General features: G+C 46.8%; 1 protein-coding gene across 2 annotated transcripts in view; it reads left to right on the top strand.

The window, feature by feature from the left end:
• Positions 1 to 18,858, top strand: part of EFNA4 (ephrin A4) — a 241,342-nt gene extending 222,484 nt beyond the window's left edge. The window contains exons 3-6 of one of the 2 annotated variants that reach the window (XM_069650159.1): positions 2,601 to 2,669; positions 10,784 to 10,888; positions 13,269 to 14,106; positions 16,070 to 18,858. In XM_069650159.1, the coding sequence (XP_069506260.1) occupies positions 2,601 to 2,669; positions 10,784 to 10,888; positions 13,269 to 13,372 (278 nt within the window). In that variant the 3' untranslated portion in view covers positions 13,373 to 14,106; positions 16,070 to 18,858. The remainder of the gene's footprint in view (positions 1 to 2,600; positions 2,670 to 10,783; positions 10,889 to 13,268; positions 14,107 to 16,069) is intronic. The other variant, XM_069650160.1, reaches the window with a different exon arrangement.
• The last annotated feature ends 402 nt before the right edge of the window (positions 18,859 to 19,260 follow it).

The raw sequence follows: 19,260 nt of genomic DNA, 5'->3' as shown, positions 1-19,260 counted from the left end.
AATGCCCAACTGACAGCGGAAACGTCGCCTGCTCCACCGGGACCGCAGGCACCATGTCACATGCACTGTCCGCTCTGTAGAGGCAAACTGTCAGACCAGGACACCTTCTTGCACTGCCCGGCCCACAAGGTAGACAAGCCTGGGTTGCTGATGATCGGTTGGATGGGTAACTTTTCGGGGGCAGTGTCTTCCACCTGCTGCTCCCCCCCTGCAACAGGTCCTGGTCCTGGCAAAGAAATCCTTGTCGCCAGTGAAATAACCGAGGTGGGGGTCCTTCCACCAGGTATCAAGCAGGATGCCAGGTAACTTCTCTGCAAGCTTTATTGTGCCCAGATGTACAGATAACTCCTTAAGTGAACGGAGAAGAAACTCTGGCCCATCCAACCCAGCTCCGCTCACTCTTTCTCTAGCTGTCCCCTTAGAGTTCCCAACACCATGGGTGTAATTTTAGGGGAAGGCAGAGGTGTATGTCCCACCCCAACTATTCTGTCCCCATTCATTTGGCTGGGGCACCTTTTCTTCACATGTCATGCCCCCCCCCCAAAACCTTTCAGCAAAGTTACTCCACTGCCCAACTCTCAAAAGTACAACATTTCACCCCAAATTTCACAAGATCAAGGTTCCGCAGGCAACGGCACATTACTACATAAACCTAGAACCTAGAGGATTATTGAGTCCCTCAGTGGGAGCGGCATGTGTACTGCATTAATTACCATGTATCAGGCTCATGCCTTAGAATGCTCTTTGCGTGTAATGTAGTACTTCAGTGTAATGCTGACAATAGTAAATCACTTTTACAGCATGAATGCAAGGATAGCGGGTGCATTACATTTGTAAGAAAGATCTTTCGGCATGTTTCAAATTCAAAGCATACAGGATGGAACATCAATGGCTCTGCACGCTTGCATGGAGAGGGGCTAGTAATCCGTCCTCTTTGATTGCTTGTTATTGTCAGAACGTTCTGGTGTGTTAACAATCATGAAAAGAAAGGAAGGACTACTCTACTTTATACTTTCTGGCAAGCAGATGAATTCAAGGAAAGCAACACAAATGTTACTTTTCTCATTTTCATGTCGAATCAAAATGTTTCTATCACTCTTATCATGTTAAGTGCTGCATTTGAAGTTTGAAAACAAAATTTAACTTGTGAAAAATACTGTACCAGCTATGTAGCACTGGTGTTACAGGTAAGTAACTTTACATCCATTTACTCCTACGTCCCGTCCCCTTTCCTCCATACTTGTGGGACATTCCGTCCTTTGGGATGGGACCGAAGCACTTTTATCAAAAAGCATCACACATTTTGAATTGTTGTCCTTCTATTTTTACGTAGATCTTTACCCTGAGACCCTGCATCTCCTCTTCTAAAATTCTTTGAGGCTCGTATCATATGTGAGAGGAATATTCTAGATACAAGACGCCATACTTTACTCAATGGAGTGACACATTTCACAGGCCTTTTATTCTCCTATCAAAATCATGAGGCTTTCTGAAAGAGCTCTTGGTTTTAGGCAAGCCTTTTATTGCATACCTCTTTGTGAAATATAAAGACAGGTGGTAATTTTCATGTTCTGAAAAAATGCTTTTAGATTTTATCCAAAGAAGCCAGGCACCTTTTATTGGTGCTATTTGGCCCCTTCCCTTTCTCATGGGGATAATTTAAGAGTACACTAGGTGTGTACCAGATTGCCCATCTTGGAATGCTAAACTTCTATCAGAAAATAAGTTATATGGTTCTTCTAGGTTTTCATAATTGGAGTAGAGCATGACAAATTATCATTGCAATGTTGGTACAATTAATTTGCTTTTTTTAATAGCTTATTTTGTCTATCTATGCGACTTTGTCACTCATAATGTCCCCATCTTGAAAAGAGCCATACTCCTATTAAATACCAATGAGGTGTCTATTCTGTAAGCACCAGCAAGGCAATTTTAATTTTTGGGTGCTGGCCACTGATTAGTGGGTAGTTCTGCGGAACATGCACTTTCCTTACATTGTGCACAAACACGAACAATTCACAAAAAACAGCAAATGGACACAATTGTAGAGCCTGGTCTTTTACAAGGTCTATTATAACCCTGCCACCCCTGTAGAGCCTGTCGGCTTCCCTCACACCATAAACAATCCACACTGAATTTGATGGCAACATTCCTGGGGGACACACCTGATGAGAACACAGGACTCCAAACACCAGGCCGGTCACCACCTGAGGGGTACCTCTGCTGCAGATTCCATTCTACTTTTAAGCATAAAACCACACAGCCTCCTCTTACATTGCTGGGCGGCTCTAGCAAACATGCCCCATGCAATGTGGCTCTCAGTAGGAAGACCGAGATCTGTGTAAAAGGCCCGTGTTAACAGGCTTGCCTGTTGTTCTGAACGTTTCTGATGCCGCTTGAATGACAATCCTCTGCTCGAGCTTCCTTACTTCCAGCAGAGTTTAGATTGGGGAGCAGCACTTTCACAACACTCTCACTTATAAGGACAAGGGAGATGTCAAAAGGTTGAAACGTTGGGCATGTCTGGACTGCAGCTTTTTAAAAAAAGAAATCAATTGTGCACCTTTTTCATTTACACTTTTGTTTACCTTTCTTTCCAGCTGTTCCAGACAAGGGCAGTGCTGGGATGTGTCTGAAGCTCCGTGTGTCCGTCTGCTGCAGTTCTACGGGTGAGTATCTCGCAACAGCGCCCTCTTCTGGCAGGAAGGAGCAGGTTCTGGCCCAAGAGCGGAGCGATTGCATGGAGGGGAGGGTGTACATTATACAGATGCAGGTGGTGTGATGGGAACCGTACATGGGAGAAGGGACCCTCACCTCTCCGACATCTCCCTGTATGATCAGTCCTGGGGTTCCCTGCTAACGTGTACATCTGGACTACTTGAGCACAGTGGTCGAAGTGCGGGGAGCGGTGCTCCTCTACTTTTTAAAAATACCCTTTACCGTTCCAATATTTCTATTTTAAAAAACTGTTCTGGCATGGTTTCGTTTTAAAATAAAAGTGCAGGAAGAAGTTGAAAGTTGTAGTTCAGTGCACTGCCCTGAACGCTCCCTTAAATAGGAAGCACATTTGTTTGGGGGTTGGTTTTGCACGTGGGAGGGGTTGCGGCAAAGGCGTTGAAGGGGAGCAGGGGCATTCCAGCAGGGAGCATAGTTCCACTCCTTCTTTTCGTACACTTCGATCACTGCTCAAGCATGTTTACCAGCTTCTATGGGGAAAACTGTTTCATTATCAACTATGGAATGAGTCCAGTGAGTTGCAGACACCAGGCATCAAAAGGGTCCTCGTGGAAGCACGATGACAATGAAAACAAAAGTGTAAAATAGGCCATTTTACTTACAAAGCCACTCTTGCCACTTCGCCAAAACTTCTAGTTCAGAGCTCTAGAGCAATGCATTATGGGTATGCACATTAACTGAACGGATTGCATTTTAGCCACAACTGCTATAATTGCCATTGTTTTATGGAGCGGCACTCTTTTATTCAGAACTTTACCTGCTCAAGCCCTACAGCGCTCAAGGATTATACACCCACATACGCGGTCCATCCTCATGGTCGATCCTTGGTGTGTTCCTTCTGATGGGAACATTGGGGCATGTTTATGAAACACGATCAATATTATGGCGGGTTAAATAATGCAAGATAAACTCTTTTAACCAGAATGTGAAAATAGTAATGTGTAGTAGTGTTTGGCAACCGCTTTAGGGGAGATCCCCCTGGCCCTTTGAAGAGGCAGTATCCCAGGGGAGGAGTCATTAAGCTAGTGGGCGGAGCTCCTGAATGGGGACCATAATATGACGGGTACGCGACACAGCAGGGCGGACTTACCCTTCTATAAAAGGAGTGCCATTAATTTGGACTAATGAACCCAAATACTGGAGAGCTATAGACAATTTAGCTTTTGGTGCGTTCTTAATAAATCTCCATTTGTATTCCCAGTCCTGATTTTTAGGGAGGAATTGGAGGAGGGTGGGGGAGGGGTGGCGGGGAGTCTGTGCCGTTTTTCAGGAATGGCAACAAAATTAAACCTATATTTGGCTGCATTCTTTTGTAAAGCCTAACCCATTTTTTAGAAATTCTGAGACGCGCACAACCTTTCCACGGGTATGCTTGGGTGCGAGCCTCTGTGGAAGACTTGTCTGGAGGCCAGAGATCATTGTTCTGGAACCTTCACCAGCCACAGTACTGCAAACCATTAGTCCTCTCTCTGCTCTTCCACTTTGAGTAGCAGGCCCCCGTGCCGCACCCCCGGTTTCCATGATTGACTAACCACTCGAGTAGAGAAAACCAACAGTGCTGCTGCTTAACATTTTCAAAAATGGGAATTACACGCAAAAGAAACAATCTGTCTGCTGGTCTACGCCCTTTGGCGTGTCCCAGCCTGAATGCCTTTAACCCCGTCTTTTTTATATTTGTTTTTTAAAAGTTCACTCTTGTCAGCCTTTCTGCGTGACCTCCTTCTGAAGAGCACTTACTGGGGGGGCACTATTCTCAATTTCCCAAAAGTGTTCTTTCCCGAGCAGCACAAGAATTTAGTGCTGTTTAAAGGGGCAGTTTGTGTAGTGAAACCGGCTGTTTTTCCCTGTGTTGAGTGCTGCCACCTGGTAACTTATCTAAACACTGCAGCTAAGGGAAGAGGTGGCCTGTGCATATTATTCCCGTAGGATCCCAGCAACTTAGCGGGGCCACCCCCCCCCATTATGCCCCCCCCCCTTCCCCAGGGTCTAAGACATGTATGCAATGGTTACATTCTTCATAATAATCACAAGGACAATTGTTATATATTTTGGAAACATAAGATCACATTTATAGAGTCATACACAATTTGGGGGCGGTCCCAGCCACATAAGTAAAGCAATCTCCTTGGACTTCTAAGGTAGCCCTTTTGGTTTGTCTGGCTTTTATTGTTCCCTTGTCACTTCCGGTTTTGCAGAGTAGCGGGCGTCCGCCTCTGGTTATAAACTGCCAAACAGTAATTTCCCAGGACCACTGAATTTCGTTGACGAGGAGTCTCAACTGTCCATAAAGGACTTGGTGCCCATAGTGCGAACCTGGCTTGAGTGCGGCCATCGGGAACCGCCCACGGCCAAAACCACAGCGTCAAAATCCTCCCCGGCTAGGACTGCTCTGTATCTCCTCCATGCTTTGGGGGAGCCACTGCCAATGGCTCCCCGGGGTCCAGGCCAGAGGTGGCTGGACCAGGGGACGCCCCTTCTGCCTCCAAGGGAGGAGGAGAGGTGCTAGATAGCCCCTGGTAGGGGTGGGGGGGCCTGGCCAGAGGGGCAGTCCCTGTTTAAGAGGACAACAGTCCCCACAATGATTCAGGATCCCCATTGGTCTTTCGGCAGGGCCCAATGACTACTTGGGTAGCAGCATCCAGGCTTTATCCACAGCAGGGAACCTAACCTACACACTAAAGGTCACCACTCTCACATGAGAGTACCTTCAAGGTCACCCAGCCAGCCCTATTCTAGACTGGATGGCTGAGGGGCCCTACGGCGCTCCTCTTTGGCCCACAGCTGCGTGCTTTGATGGATTGAATCCTTAATGACCCTTTCTGTTCTTCAGCACTGTTATAGGGACTTTCATTGGTGTAAAGCGCTCTAGGAATCCGAGTGTTGATGTGCGTGTTATTATTCTCCCTATATCACTGGAAATGTATTCGCTCATACCGCAGCTGCTCGTGTTTTCTTACAACATTGGCTCACCAGGCCATCCTCAACATTCATAGCCAAGTTAAGGTGCTTGAGGGCAAGCCTCAAACACTGACACAGTAAAATAGGGTCAGATTTGAAAATCCTCTTGATTGGATGGCAGGGCACTCCCAGGTGATGATCCTCTCTTCACTGCTCTTACCTCCAGCTTCCGCCTTCTCTCAGTCCACTCTTGATGAGGCTCCTCTAGACCCCTTTAGCCTTGGCAGCCCCAGGAACCTGCACCTGGAGGAATCTGGAAAAGAGATTCCATTCTCTTCTGATCAGGCTACTCTATTTTCTGGGAATGCTCAGGCACATCTTGATCCCATCACACAACCACACACTACACTAAGAGTAGAAAGATCTGACATAACGCGCTGCAGAAATCGCCGCACCTCTGAGTGCATAATCTGTGCCTCACTTCTTTTTGTAGCAGCCATGCGTCTAAGCTTATGCTATCGTGGTTTCTGCTCCTGCTTTTCTTGTTCCTCTTTGCCTGCCCCTCCCGTCTCCTCTGACTCTGCTCTGTATAGACATTGGCCCACGTACTTGAGCAACCTCCAGAGACCACTGCAGGAGTGGTGGGCACAGCATAAATGACACGCTCCTTCAGTGCTAAGCAAGCTCTGAAGTGGCAGGCTTGGTAACCTACTATGCACTAGTTTGTTGTATTGTAAAGGATTTCTAGGTCGTCTGATTTTTGTATCATCCCTATGCGCTAAACATGTGCTGTGGAGAAGTGTTCTGCCCATAATTCTAAGAGGGCAGGGCCTTTTGCACTTTTGAATGGTATTGGAGCTACTTTTGGAGAGAAAACGCACAGCATGCAACAAGCATTGACTTAATCAAGCGGGGCTTACCTTGAAAATGCAGCTTGTGGAGCCCTGCATAAGAGCTCTAGACGGAGAATTGCTAGAGTTTCAGAAGCTAGATTTGTCTGCTAGCTCACAGCTTGCTTGGCAGAGCTAAAGTAAACATCTATTGAGCTGACAACAGTTTACCAGCTCTAAGGCGAGGCTTATTTTTTTTGTTAAAAATAAAGAAGGGTCTGGCTGGAAATTTGAGTTTTTACAGGCAAAGTGGCAAACGTGACAGAATAAGGTTCAAGTTTAATTTCTTGATCTGTAAAAACTCTTCACCTGGCACTCGTCTGCTAAATTGCGTGAGGCTGGTTCTGTTTAGTCTAATTACCCTCCTCCATCCCAGCTCAAGCTGCTGGCAGTGATGCTCAAATTAGCAAGGTCATCCAAGGTAGGTGCCGCTCTTGCAAAGAGCTGGGAAGTGTCCCAGTAATCTGGTGCAAATTGGGCAAAGTTTGTTTTTCGTAATGTATTCCTGGCCTGACAATGATTGGTTTGTGGGTGCAGGAAAGCCTCTTGCCTGGACGAAGTAACCCAGGGCTCAAGTCGAGGTTACATGCCGTCCATCCACTTTTTTCTGAGGGTGTACACGCCCCCCCCCAGCTAAAATGAGAAACATTAAATGTCCTCTTTGAATTAAAGACGACCTCGGGGATCGAACTGCAGTCAGGTTTGCATGCCAGACACTTCACCACTGCACTACACAACCTGATATAAAATACCAAACTAAAGGTGAAATGTCCCATTTCGGTACTGCAAATTCCAGGGAAAACATTTGCATTGGTTCTTAGTTTAAAACGTTTTCAAAAACACTATTCAAAGAAAATATCCTCGTGGTTTTGTGTGATTTTATGAAGGGAAATTGCCATTCGTCCTGTGCAATTTGGGTGGTTATGCAAAGCCATTTTAATGAAATTTGCATATTTGACATTGATATGCTAATTTTGGTGATGTCACATCCCATTGCGTTTGTTGATGATTCCCCCCGACCCCCCACGCTTTACTATTTAGGACGTGTCCCCTAGTAACTAATGGAAAGGCCATTCGAGTCTTTGGGAACTTTCCTAGTCTCGGGACATGGCCGCCTCTCTGTGTGGAAACCGCTCGGGGGTCAATCTGAAGCTGCTGCAGGGTTGAAAGTGAGGACGGCGCCAGAAATGGGAATCTGAATGGGGAAGGAGAGGTAGAAAGGGGAATCCAGAGGTCTGCTGGGAAGGTGGTCTGGAGTGGCAGAGTGAGTGTATAAGGCACGCTTGAGGTGAGATCTTGTGACTGAGGTCAGTGGGAGTGGGGTCGTTATTAACACTGTGAGCTTCTGTAATAATGACTTCACAGGCTGTCCATCTGCTGCTGGAGACCTCCAGATTAGGCCACTATCTCCACGTGAGAAAACCAGTTTCCAGCCAAAGGTTGTTTTGAGGGATGGTCGAGATTGTAAGGAATTGATGATGGCTGAGGCTACCATGCCTGTCCTGGTGTTAACTATTTTAACAGGACATCCTCCCTCAAACGCATCCACTGGAGGCTGATTAACCATCCCCCACCACAGCTGGAGGCTCTCCATGCAGGCCCCACCTCGGATGGAGGCTTTCCTTGCAGGGTCCACCTCGGCTGAAGGCCTTCCTTTCAAGACCCTCCTCGGCTGGAGGGTGTCCTTGCTATCTATCACTAGCTTAAAAGAAACCCAAACAATTGAAGATTCTTTTATATAGATTTGCAATAAAGTTTGATTACTTCAGGGGAAAAATTGGTTTGTATGCATACACTAGACAGTAATCTCACAATTAGTTTTTCTTAAAACCTTTTATTCACAAAAAGGGTGGGGTTTGACCCAATGTGTTGCGAGATATTCTCTCTTCATCAGGGGTCTTCAAGAAGTAATTAATCTAAAGGATGATCAATAAAAGTAATGAATCTCTCCAGAATAGAGTTAATGAACAATCTGAGATTTGTACAATATCAAAATATAAGTGAAAGATAAGAACATGTTGGCTAGGATTAACAAAAATAACAAAGAAAATCATATACACTATCAGCATTTAAGCGTGTATCTTGAACGGCAAACTCATTGTGTGCCCACTCAAGTCATGGGTGAACGATGTGCGCATGAAAAGCATCACATGTATCATTATAGCATTTCTCAAGTTGTAAGCCCATATGTCTAAACATAAGGTATCCATCTGTCCACAAAGAGCTTCTATTGCTATTCACCGCTTCAGCATCACAGACAACATCATTGCAAATCCCAAGTGGTGAGACATTATATCGAAGTGAAATATATCCATCTGTCCACAAAGTGCGACTATTGCTCACCCAATCATAGAAGTATGTACCTTTAAGTTTTGAATAATAACGGGTATTCGTGGACTCCAATGTCTTCTCAGTTGTCCAAAGTAATAAATATCCTTGTCCCAATGTATAACCCTACCATGGAACAGACATGTATTATTATTTAACAAATTGTTCCTGAAGGGAATGGGCTAAATCACTACTAGAGATTTAGACTCGCCCCGTGTCCTCGAGGAGTAGAAGAGTCTTCAAAAAATAAGGGCGATCATGCGAGAGAAGGGTCTGTCTTCCCTCTGAAAGCATGGAATGGAATATCACTCAAATAGACTGTGCCCTAAATCTAGGGGGACATTGTATAGGAAAAAGGTTATGAAAAGTGGAAAGTTTGCCCCAATAACAGCACTGTCAGAGGAAAGAGCTAATGTAGCTCCCAGTTGAAAATGAGTCTCTGAAATCGTTCATCTGTAAAAAGGGAGAAGCTAGATCAACTAAAAGCCCAATTCAATATGGAAAAGTGGGCCAAATCTATACCAAGTGGAAGTAAAACGTCTATAATGGCGTACCACTCTGCCTTTCAAAGGTGTATCCCCATGTGGGTATGCAGCGTCCATAGAAGGGATTGCCGCTAAAAATGGCCGCTTTAAATATCTGCATTCCAGTAGAACGCGATGACGCCACGCCGCAGCGGCGGCCGTGACGTCATCCATATAAACAAAGCAGCGTGCGCTGAAAATGGTACACTAAAACAAGTACAATGTTAATAAACATGGCTTGCATGAAGAGTGGTCGTCTGACTGTTGTAAAATAAGAAGATCCCTACATATTCCCAGTATCCAAGAGCAGTACAAAAGGAATTCTGGCTCCATGAACTTGTATGTCAGGAAAAACAGTAAAAAAAACACCCAGGCGATCGGGGCCCGCTTAAATGGTCATGTGCCCTAAAACCAGAGTCTACAAAACGCATTCTACATAGATAACCTCCCTCAGCGACAGGAGGGGTATGGAAGATGAGTGGCACTAGGGGAATGAATGACCTGAGACTGATGTATCTTAAGAGTGGAATCCCCCACGTGCAGTTGCCTAGTGTGTGAATGAATGAATGAATGAATGAATGAACGAACGGACAGTCGTTACGAAAAGAAATATTATTTTGATCCCAAAAGGGCTGCTCTATCTCCAACCAGTGTGAGATCTAAGGTAATGAGCTCTTTTGAGTATACGGATATAACATTCTATCGAGAGTGTGAGATGAAAAGGTTTGATAAAAGTCGAGGATGTATAAATATGGCTCCATGCTGCTCTAACTCCAATGAGTGCACAGTGTAAAGTCGAGAACTCCTGATAGAATAACTTTTAACGGGGTAACGAATGATGAATGCAGTCAGACAGACTGGGCCAAAACACTCAATAGAGGACTACACACAGCTGGCGCAGTGTGCCTCCTTCTCAGCCTCAGGGCAGTGCTGCAGCTTGCTGCATACCTCCACACAGTGGTCAACGTGTTGAAATGAAGCAGTGAAACTGTTCCCTGCTTGCTTTGCCTGGTCTCCACTACCCCATCTCCACGCCGCCTCCCACGTGCAGTCCAAACGCCCAAACAAACACACCTGCTATTTAAGGGGATGTTCAGTGGGCGCACTGAAGTGCAAGTTTCAACTTCTTCCTGCACTTTTATTTCAAAAGCAAACCAGTCCGGAACAGTTTGTTTTTAAAATAAAAGCATAGTAACAGTAAAGAAAAAAGTAGAGGAGCACCGCTCCGAACTGCCCCACCCACTTCGACCACTGCCTCCACAGCATGCTGACCGTGATCTGCCGCGCCTGTATCCTACGTGCCAGTTGCTGATCTAAAGCCTGTTAGATTTTAGGGAGACCACCTGGAGCACTTTTGCCGCCTTGCCTGCATCTTCTAGAAACATGCCTTTTTATTTGTTGAAACAGCAAAGCCAGATGCGCAAATTCCCAAATCCCAGCCTCGAGGAAGAGGAGGAGGAGGAGGAGGAGGAGGCGGAGGAAAAGATGAAGGCGGTTCGAGTGGTCAGGGTGGTAAGTGCCTGCTGCCTGCTTTGAGTGAGCGAAGAAGGTAATGCTTGGACAGCCAGAGTGAGGTAGACCAGGGAACGGGAGCAAGGGCAACTACGTCTATGAAAGACCAGGGAACGGGAGCAAGGGCGACTGCGTCTTGGAAAGACCAGGGAACGGGAGCACGGGCGACTGCATCCAGGAAAGACCAGGCAACGGAAGCAAGGGCAACTGTGTCTTCGAAAGACCAGGGAACGGGAGCAAAGGCAACTGCGTCTACGAAAGACCAGGGAACGGGAGCAAGGGAAACTGCGTCAACGAAAATATTTAATATGTGTAGATAGAGAGTGGTTTCTTGTATGAATTTGAAAGGTAATACTAGATAAGTATTTTGAGTGAGGCCCGGGGAGCTCAAAGTAGTTTACTAAGGTACTGGAAAGTGGAGGTTGCATTAGAGAGGTCTCAGTGAATTAGTTCTACCACTTCTAGTGTATTTGCTGAACACCTCATAGGCTGATGTTGGCCAGAGCTAGTTATATTGGTGAGCAATATGACAAGTTGATTTATACCACTCACCGCTGCCATTTTCATGGTCTCCAGGCACTCCTGTTGCTCTGCAAGGAAAAGTGGGTTTGGTTGGTTAGTGAGGGAGAGAGCGATAGGATAGATGTTGTGTTATCTGTTAATGTGTGCCGAACCAGGAGCAACTGGCATCTGTGCATGTGAGCTTTCTGGATGTGCTTTTTGTGTCCGCCAGGCTGATGTCTAGTATTCGATTTGTTTGTGGTCTGCAGTGGTTGGGCTTGTAGCTTGGTTAGAGGGTGATGTGCGGTTTGTGTGTTTTGGTGGGTTCATTCACTACCTCTGGGTGTGTGTTGTAGGTGAGGAGTGTGGAAGAGAAGAAATGGTTAGTGGGTTTTTCGGTGATAGGAGTGAAGTAGAGAGCGGAGTGAGGTACATCAGGGAGATGGAATGAGTGCAAGGCTCAGTCAGATAGGATCAGCCTAGTAATATACGTTTTATTGTATTCTTATATTATTTATTTAAAGCAGTGATTCCAGAGTGCAAATAAGAGCAGATTTTATATACAGATGAGTGCAGTAGTTTGGGGGCACTTTGTATGTGACCAGAAGTTAATAAATAGTGGGAGCAGTTGGGCTAGAGCTGGATTGGGGTGTACTTGATCATTTTAGGAGAGGAAAGGTTGAAAGCAAATATCCATGGCTATAATGTTGAGGACATTCACTCCTGTGCTGGGCCAGCTGCATCCGGGTTTGGCCGTGCATTGCAAGATTACTGCTCAGATGTTTGATCTTCACTTGGTGGATTCGTGACGGGGGGGGGGTGGGGTGGCAAGACCTGAGGTTTCTGGATGTGGCGAGGGCTGCAGTGGTGGGTGTTTTGAAAGGAGGATGACTGGAAGGTCTATTGAGGCACCTCAGGAGCGTGAGGGTTGGCAGTAGTGAGGTACATTAGGTAACTCTGGTAAGGGTGGCCTGACTCAATAGGGAAGGGTGGAGCCCTGGCCATTTGGGACATTTAGGTGAGGGGCGCACACACCGACCATAAACCAGCTCTGTAAACATGTGACTTTGTTCCAGTGATTGGGTTGTTGGGTCAGCCATCCCATAGAATGAGGGCAATGGATGATGGCGAGTTGAGCTCAGACTCCCGTTACTGTTCCGGGCCATGCCAGGAATTGACCTGGGCTCTTTAGTTACTGTATTGGGCCTCTGCAGCCATGGGCGAGCACCGTGCCACTCTGCGGTGGGCACCTGATGGTCCTGATGTGTTGGACTCATCCACACCCGAGGCCCTCATCCTGCTACCTAAGCTGCTCCCTCATTGGCAGACTTTATTTACATTATGTGGTGCATTCCATCCCCGCATCTGGCAAGACCCTCATGCCTGGGGATAAGTAGCCCCAGCATATGACATCATGGAAACTCCTATTCATGAAGAAGGAAAAGTTAATCCAAGGCCATGAGCGGGAGCCCTTCCCTGATTATTAGAAACCTTTCCCTGGTGCCAGTGTGTGCGATCCAGCCTTGAGGGAAGTTAATGGAAGATTATACATTTGGGGAGTATCTTTTTGCTGGAGAAAGAAATGTTACTTGCGGGGGTGCTTTCTACAGTATTTTAAGCATAGAACAACACCCCCAATGTCTCATTCGGGGATGCTGCTTGATGTCAGGGGTGTTGCAGTAGACTTTTAACTCTGGGTCGAAAACCCTCCCTACCGTCCCCGGAGAACCTTTATCACGGGTGAGTAACCTTTCCCTGTTCCTGGCACGCACTGGAGACCCACCCCCCATGTAGAGGGTGCACAAGTGGGATCATGACTTTTTTCTGCTGGCTGCCTCCTGCTCAACCAATCTGACGGTGTTTCTCATTTTCTCTGCAGATGGCACCAGGTCGGCTGGCCGAGCGGCACGACAGACATCGCTGGGCACATGGCTCCACCTCCTCATGTGCTCGAGTCTCACACTTGTGCTCCTCTGGAACTGATGAAACTTGCTGCCTTTTAATACATGTGTACACCTAGATTTTTTTGTTTTACAATTTTTTTTGTTGGGTTGTTGTTGTCCTGGGCAGAGACTCTTCAGCGAGGTGGACACCGCACTTTAGAGGATGGAAACTCTACTGGCACTTTGAAGAGTTCCTCCCGGTACAGGAAACCTTGATCTTCTCTTCCCTTTGTCTCTTGGATCCCGCCAGTTCCCACTGCCCTCTGCCCTCTGCCTTCTGCCTAAAAGGCAGAACGCCTGATTCCCTAACCACTTTCAGACCAAAAGTGCCAAATGTGGCGGCTCCGTTTCAGACTCTCTAAATTTTGGCAGCTACAAGTGGAAGTATTCTTTTTTTTTTTTTAATGTATTTTTACAAAACCAAATCAAATTTAATTTGTGTCTGGAGTTTTAATACCAAAGAGGACAATATCCTGTTAATTTCACACTCGAGTGCTTTAAAGAAATGTCAGAGGGCTCCGCTCCCAGCTTTGACGCGCACAGTTCGATGGAGTGGCGCCTTCCTCAACCTCCCTTACTGCTCCCCGAAGTACGTCAAGACCTCTTTGTGCAGAGACGCAGGACTTGGAGACGGATGACGAAGCCTGTGGATGCTAATGGTCCATGGGACATGTTCTCCCACCTGCACCGTTGCCGCCCAAGACAATGGCTTGGACCTAGGGCCTGGAAACGCTGACAACCCCATGGTGTGGAGGAGCCGCTGCTGCATGAAAAGTAAGTCCAACTCTACTGCTCTATTCCATGCTGGATGTGCTAATTGGCCCGTCCAACGATGACTCAGTGTGGGAAGGCAATTTCCATCTGTGCCTGCTAATGTGGTTCAGATGGGAGCAGAACAGTCCTGTTCCCACAACTTTTTCACCGCCAATCTGGAAATGGGAGGGGCCAGCAGATTCCGCCAGCTGCATTCAGTAGGACACAGATGTTAGTGATACCAGCCTTACAGATTTGCGGTGTACTCCTTAAAAATAGGCATATACACCCAACCAAAAATCAATTACTATATGGAGTAAAAAATAGGAAACAACGGACACGTAGGATCTTGCCCCCTGCATCCACCCACACAGCTCCATGGATATGTTCAGATCAGTGGGATCAGAAAAGGAGTACCCCAGAAAGGAGCTTTAATGTTATTACAGTCTCATCTGAAGAAGAACCTTGAAGACAACATTAATCTTTTAATTTGGAGGAATTACTAGGTGGAAAGAAGTAAGGGTTACAAAAAGACATTCGTGTTCGAGTTCAAATATATTTGTACTCCCCTAATGCCTTCTTCCAGGAGGAATTTTGTTGCTTACTCCCTAAACCATAATTTGACCGCCAATTTAAAACCAGCAGTGGCAATGCCAACAGTTTGGGCTTTTGTGTAGGCATGGGAACGGCCCTCGTCAGGCACTGCCATATTGGTACTAACTGGCCAGCATGGGTAGCAACTGCAAAATGGTGCGACTACCTGGGCATCTAATAGTAGTCAATGGCAAATGACCCAAAACATAGAGACAACCCAAAACCGTTGGCTTTGCCAATGCCCTCTTTCAGGAGGGCTTCAGTGAAGGGCATGCATAGTGCTTGTAACTAGTGTGGCAGAAGGCAGACTTGGTTAAGACATTTATATTGACCAATGGTATGTTTATAGCTCCAAATAAGTCTTAAACCCTCAGTAGACTGCTTTGAAAAAACACTGGCAGGCACTTCAAGCACAAAAGTTTGATAGTAATGCTTCATAAAGCTAGCTCAAAGACATCCCAGGAAGATGATGGGCGGGTAGGGGCAGGAAGTTGGTTGGGAATGGCCATAGGGAGTAGCATAGCCATGGGCCGTCAATGGGTGGGTAAAAATCCAAACACCCTCGAGCTTTATGTTTCATCTCGTATGCCATTTCTCTATGGATGTATTCTAATAGGTGGTGCTTTAGTGCCACTGAATTGCCAAAACTAAGAATGGGGAGTAAAAAACTCCCACTTCAAAATCTTAACTGGTTCTTGGATAATACCAGTGGGCTGGACGTACCATTCTCTCACACAAACAATGGTGGCCTGTGCCAGCACCAGCAGTTCAAGCGTAGGTCCTCTTTTAGCTGTTTTGATCGAGTAAAGTGTGCAAATGTTAAGTGAGCGGCTCTGTTAACTAGAGCCTGGAGAACAGGAGTAAACGTCCACTCCTGCTTTTTGTGGGAACACTTGTCTAGTTGGCATTTGTCTTTGACTGATGTTCCTACAGTGGATCACCATTCTGTCTGATCTGGAAAGGTACAGATGTTGGTGTACAAAGAAGACTCTTCTGTGGAAAGGCAGTTCCTAAAATTGCAAATCAGGGTAAAGCGATGGGGTTTTATTTCCGCCGTACTGGGCGCACTGCTTAACTAGGCATGCACTTACATCTCTCTCTGAGAGGGTGCCTCTGCAGGGCGGGGAGGTGGATGCCTTATGGGTGGGAGTCTTTCAAGCATCGGAAGCATTGAGTGCTTTGATTTTCTAAGTGCTAGAAAAATAACTTGGGCACTAGACGATTCTAATCCCAAGGCCATTCATAGAATGCATGGGGGTCTGTGTCTCCAAGCTAGCCACACAGAAGTAACCTGCACCCCAGGAAGCTGGGCTCATTTGCAGGTGTGTTGAAGATGGAATCTATTCTGGAATGCAATGCCACCTGAACCTGTGCCTGTCTTTTATTTCAGGATCTTCCGTGGTGATCCAGGGGACCAGAGCTGGGCCGATCTGAGGGGTACGCTGGCTTGAGGATTGGCCCACCATGGCCTGCAAGTCAATGATGAGGCCCTTACACCTGCTTCTCCTTCAAGTCAGGGGGGTGGGCGTGGCCCTAATGCATCGATACCCAGGTATGGTTAGGCTGCCAAGCCGGAGGTCCTGGCCCCTTGGACATACTTCGGAGTTTGGGTGTTTCTTGGAAGGACTGCCTGCTGGATTCCCTGCACCCCCAAACTCTCTGGCAATCCAGCATGTACCGCCATGGCCGAGCTTTCATTCAGAACAGGGAAACCTGCCTTGAAGTACCTTTTTAGTTTGCACCAATTTCTCTTTGAACAGATTCTAAAGAGTGGTCGTCGGGGGTCGGGGGGGGGGGGTGGACAACTGAGTGGGCTTTGTGCTGTTGGAGGTGGAAGTGTTAGTTTCTCATCTCCGGCCTTGGCATCTCATGAGAAGTGCAATTGGCAGAGCCTGATGGGGCACGGTTGTTGGCTTAGACCTGCCCCTTCTTGCTGGCAGTGTACAAGTAGCACGGGGTGGGTCCAGAGCAGAGCTGAACCCAAACCGCAGCCATGTGTTGAGAGATTTCTGGCTCAACCCGCGCCAAACAACCCCCCCCCCCCCCCCACCCGAAAGTCTGAGCTCCGGGTCGCATTACCAGTTCCACGCACAGCCCTGGGGTGCTCATATTCTTAATCCTCTTACTGTTTTCACAATTTCTGTAGATTTCCTCAAGGAACGTTCACTTTTGAAAAGTGTCTGCTTGTGGAGGCACTTGGCTATTGGACACGCTCTCTCCCCTTGCACAAACCCCCAGCCTCACAGCCATGGAAACCCCGGGCAGTGTTTGTATGCCGTTTGAAAGTAAAAGTCCCCTCACTTGCACACACACTTTCATCACACGCTCATTTTACTCACCTCGTACACCAGTGCACAGTAAGTGACACGAATCCCTTGTCTAGCGTGCTTTCCATCACATCTAATAGAAAGCCCCCATTAGAAAACCCCTGCCTTATTTTAGGTCCCATCACTTGCACGTGGAAGGGAAATGGCGGATGGGACTGTCTTATACGGTCCTTGCATTCTGTACCCCACTCACTACCTGAACTCAGATATTATGTTAGGTCCCATCACTTGCACCTGGAAGGGAAATGGCGGCCGGGACCGTCTTGTACAGGCCTTGCTTTCTGTATCCCACTCACCCCTGAACTCAGATATTATGTTGGGTCCCATCACTTGCACGTGGAAGGGAAATGGCGGACGGGACCGTCTTGTACGTCCTTACTTTCTGTATCCCACTTACCCCCTGAATTCGGATATTATTTTAGGTCCCATCACTTGCACCTGGAGGGATATTGTTTGTTTGCCAATATGAACGAATTGGATTTTAGGTCTTTATTCTCGATTTACGAAAAAGGTATCCTGCCGTGGTAGTGCATGTAATAACACCTGAGCTGGCCTTTTATGTTACTCCGCTCCTTTGTGCCCCACCATGGGCAGCTACTCTGATGGTAACATTTGAGCCCCTCAGATCAAAATTTCTTGCGTGTATTGAGTAGGTTATCTAGTATTGTCTCATTAGCTGTAGTCTTAAAGGTACTTTGCTCAATAACTTTGACCATACAATCCAGTACTCTCTGATCACAATTTGGTTCCCCCCCTGGTGTGAAATTGTCGAGCTGGGGCTGTCAAAAATCTGGTGTCTGTAGATGTATTACCAAAGATGAGCGAGTCCGAGAACAGTTGCCTTGACGATGGATGGTAGTCTTTCCTTCCTCCGTACATCAAAGTGACTGTTCAACAGTAATTGATGTGCCCAGAGATTTTAGGCCATTGTGCCTTATGGAAAACCACCTCACATATTAGCTGGATGAAGATCTTTAAATATATTGAGCTAAAGTTATACCAACTGTTTTCGACTTCGCGAGCGCTCATTTAGCTAGTTAGATCATCGCACTGCCATTACTGGTCCACCAGGCTCACACTTGTTCATGACATGCACTTCTCACCCACTAAGGTTTTGTTTAGTTATGGCAGACACCAATGTCCTGTCTGGCTAGGGGTATGACCATGACTGGCAATTCTGGCTCTTCTGACTTGGCTTTCAGCATAGTAAATTCATGCTGGCTTATGAGGCTGGGGTTAGGACAAAGCAGGCAATGTTTGTCCATCAGGTCTGCGGATTGCCCAAAGTAGACTGGGCTCAACTTGGGTTTTGACATACCGGACAGTGCTGGCTTTGGTGCTGGGCTTTCAATATGGTATTCGGTGCCGACCCACTAGACATGGTGGGCAGTGCTGTGCCATCTGTCTTTGGAGTGCCAGCGGGGCCATAGACTGCAACGCTGGTGCTAGCTGTGTCCTGTCAGTCTTGGGTTGTATTGTGGATGGGGTGACTTCGTAGTCCATGCAGAGGCTTAATGAGGACTGTTGGTCTCCTCCAGGGCTTCCGCTGTACAGTGAAGGGCAGTGTTCTCCATCACGCCCGGGAAGAGGGGCAGTTGCACTGGTCGGTGTTGGCTGCACAGGAATCTCTCACACATGACCACAGGCGGATGGGCCTTCTCTGCAATAGCCCTGGATGCCAGGGCTCGTTTTCAGTGAAGAGAACAGACTTTTGTCTTCCGAGAAGATAACAATCAAGTGCCACAGTATTCAATCTGTTTACAGTTTTCGTTTTTATCTTGTTTTTAAATGAATATAAAAATATATCTTTGATAGAAACTGAGCCAAAAATAAAAAATAATTTTGAATCTTGTCCTGGTTCTTTAGTTCCTTATTGTTTGTCTGTTTAACAAGTCTCTAAGTGTATTTCGTGTTTTGGAAGCTTGCTCCCTGAGGGATTTGAGACAAAAAGGATATTGATGATGGAGGGGAAATCATCCAGCGTGGCCCATGAAGCGACTCAACGGAGCACTGCAAGCCAGCGGCTAACCTTCCAGTACAAGGGTTTTCTAGGACATTTCCTAGGACAACATCGCTGCAAGATGGGACAGAAGTGCGTTGGCAGAGCTGACACTTGAGAAGAGGGGGTACTACAGTTGGCGATACTCTGCAGGAGATGTTGGAGACTAAGCAAGCTCCTTATTGGGAAGAACTATAGGAGTTACCTGGGAGTTCTATGTTTGAGGCAAATTGTCAGGTTTGAGGGTTCATGTAC

This window comes from Ambystoma mexicanum, chromosome 1p, assembly GCF_040938575.1.
Source record: "Ambystoma mexicanum isolate Mex_15411 chromosome 1p, UKY_AmexF1_1, whole genome shotgun sequence".
NCBI classification, from domain to species: Eukaryota; Metazoa; Chordata; class Amphibia; order Caudata; family Ambystomatidae; genus Ambystoma; species Ambystoma mexicanum.
Note: the sequence above shows the minus strand (reverse complement) of the source record. Positions and strands in the feature narration are given on the sequence as shown.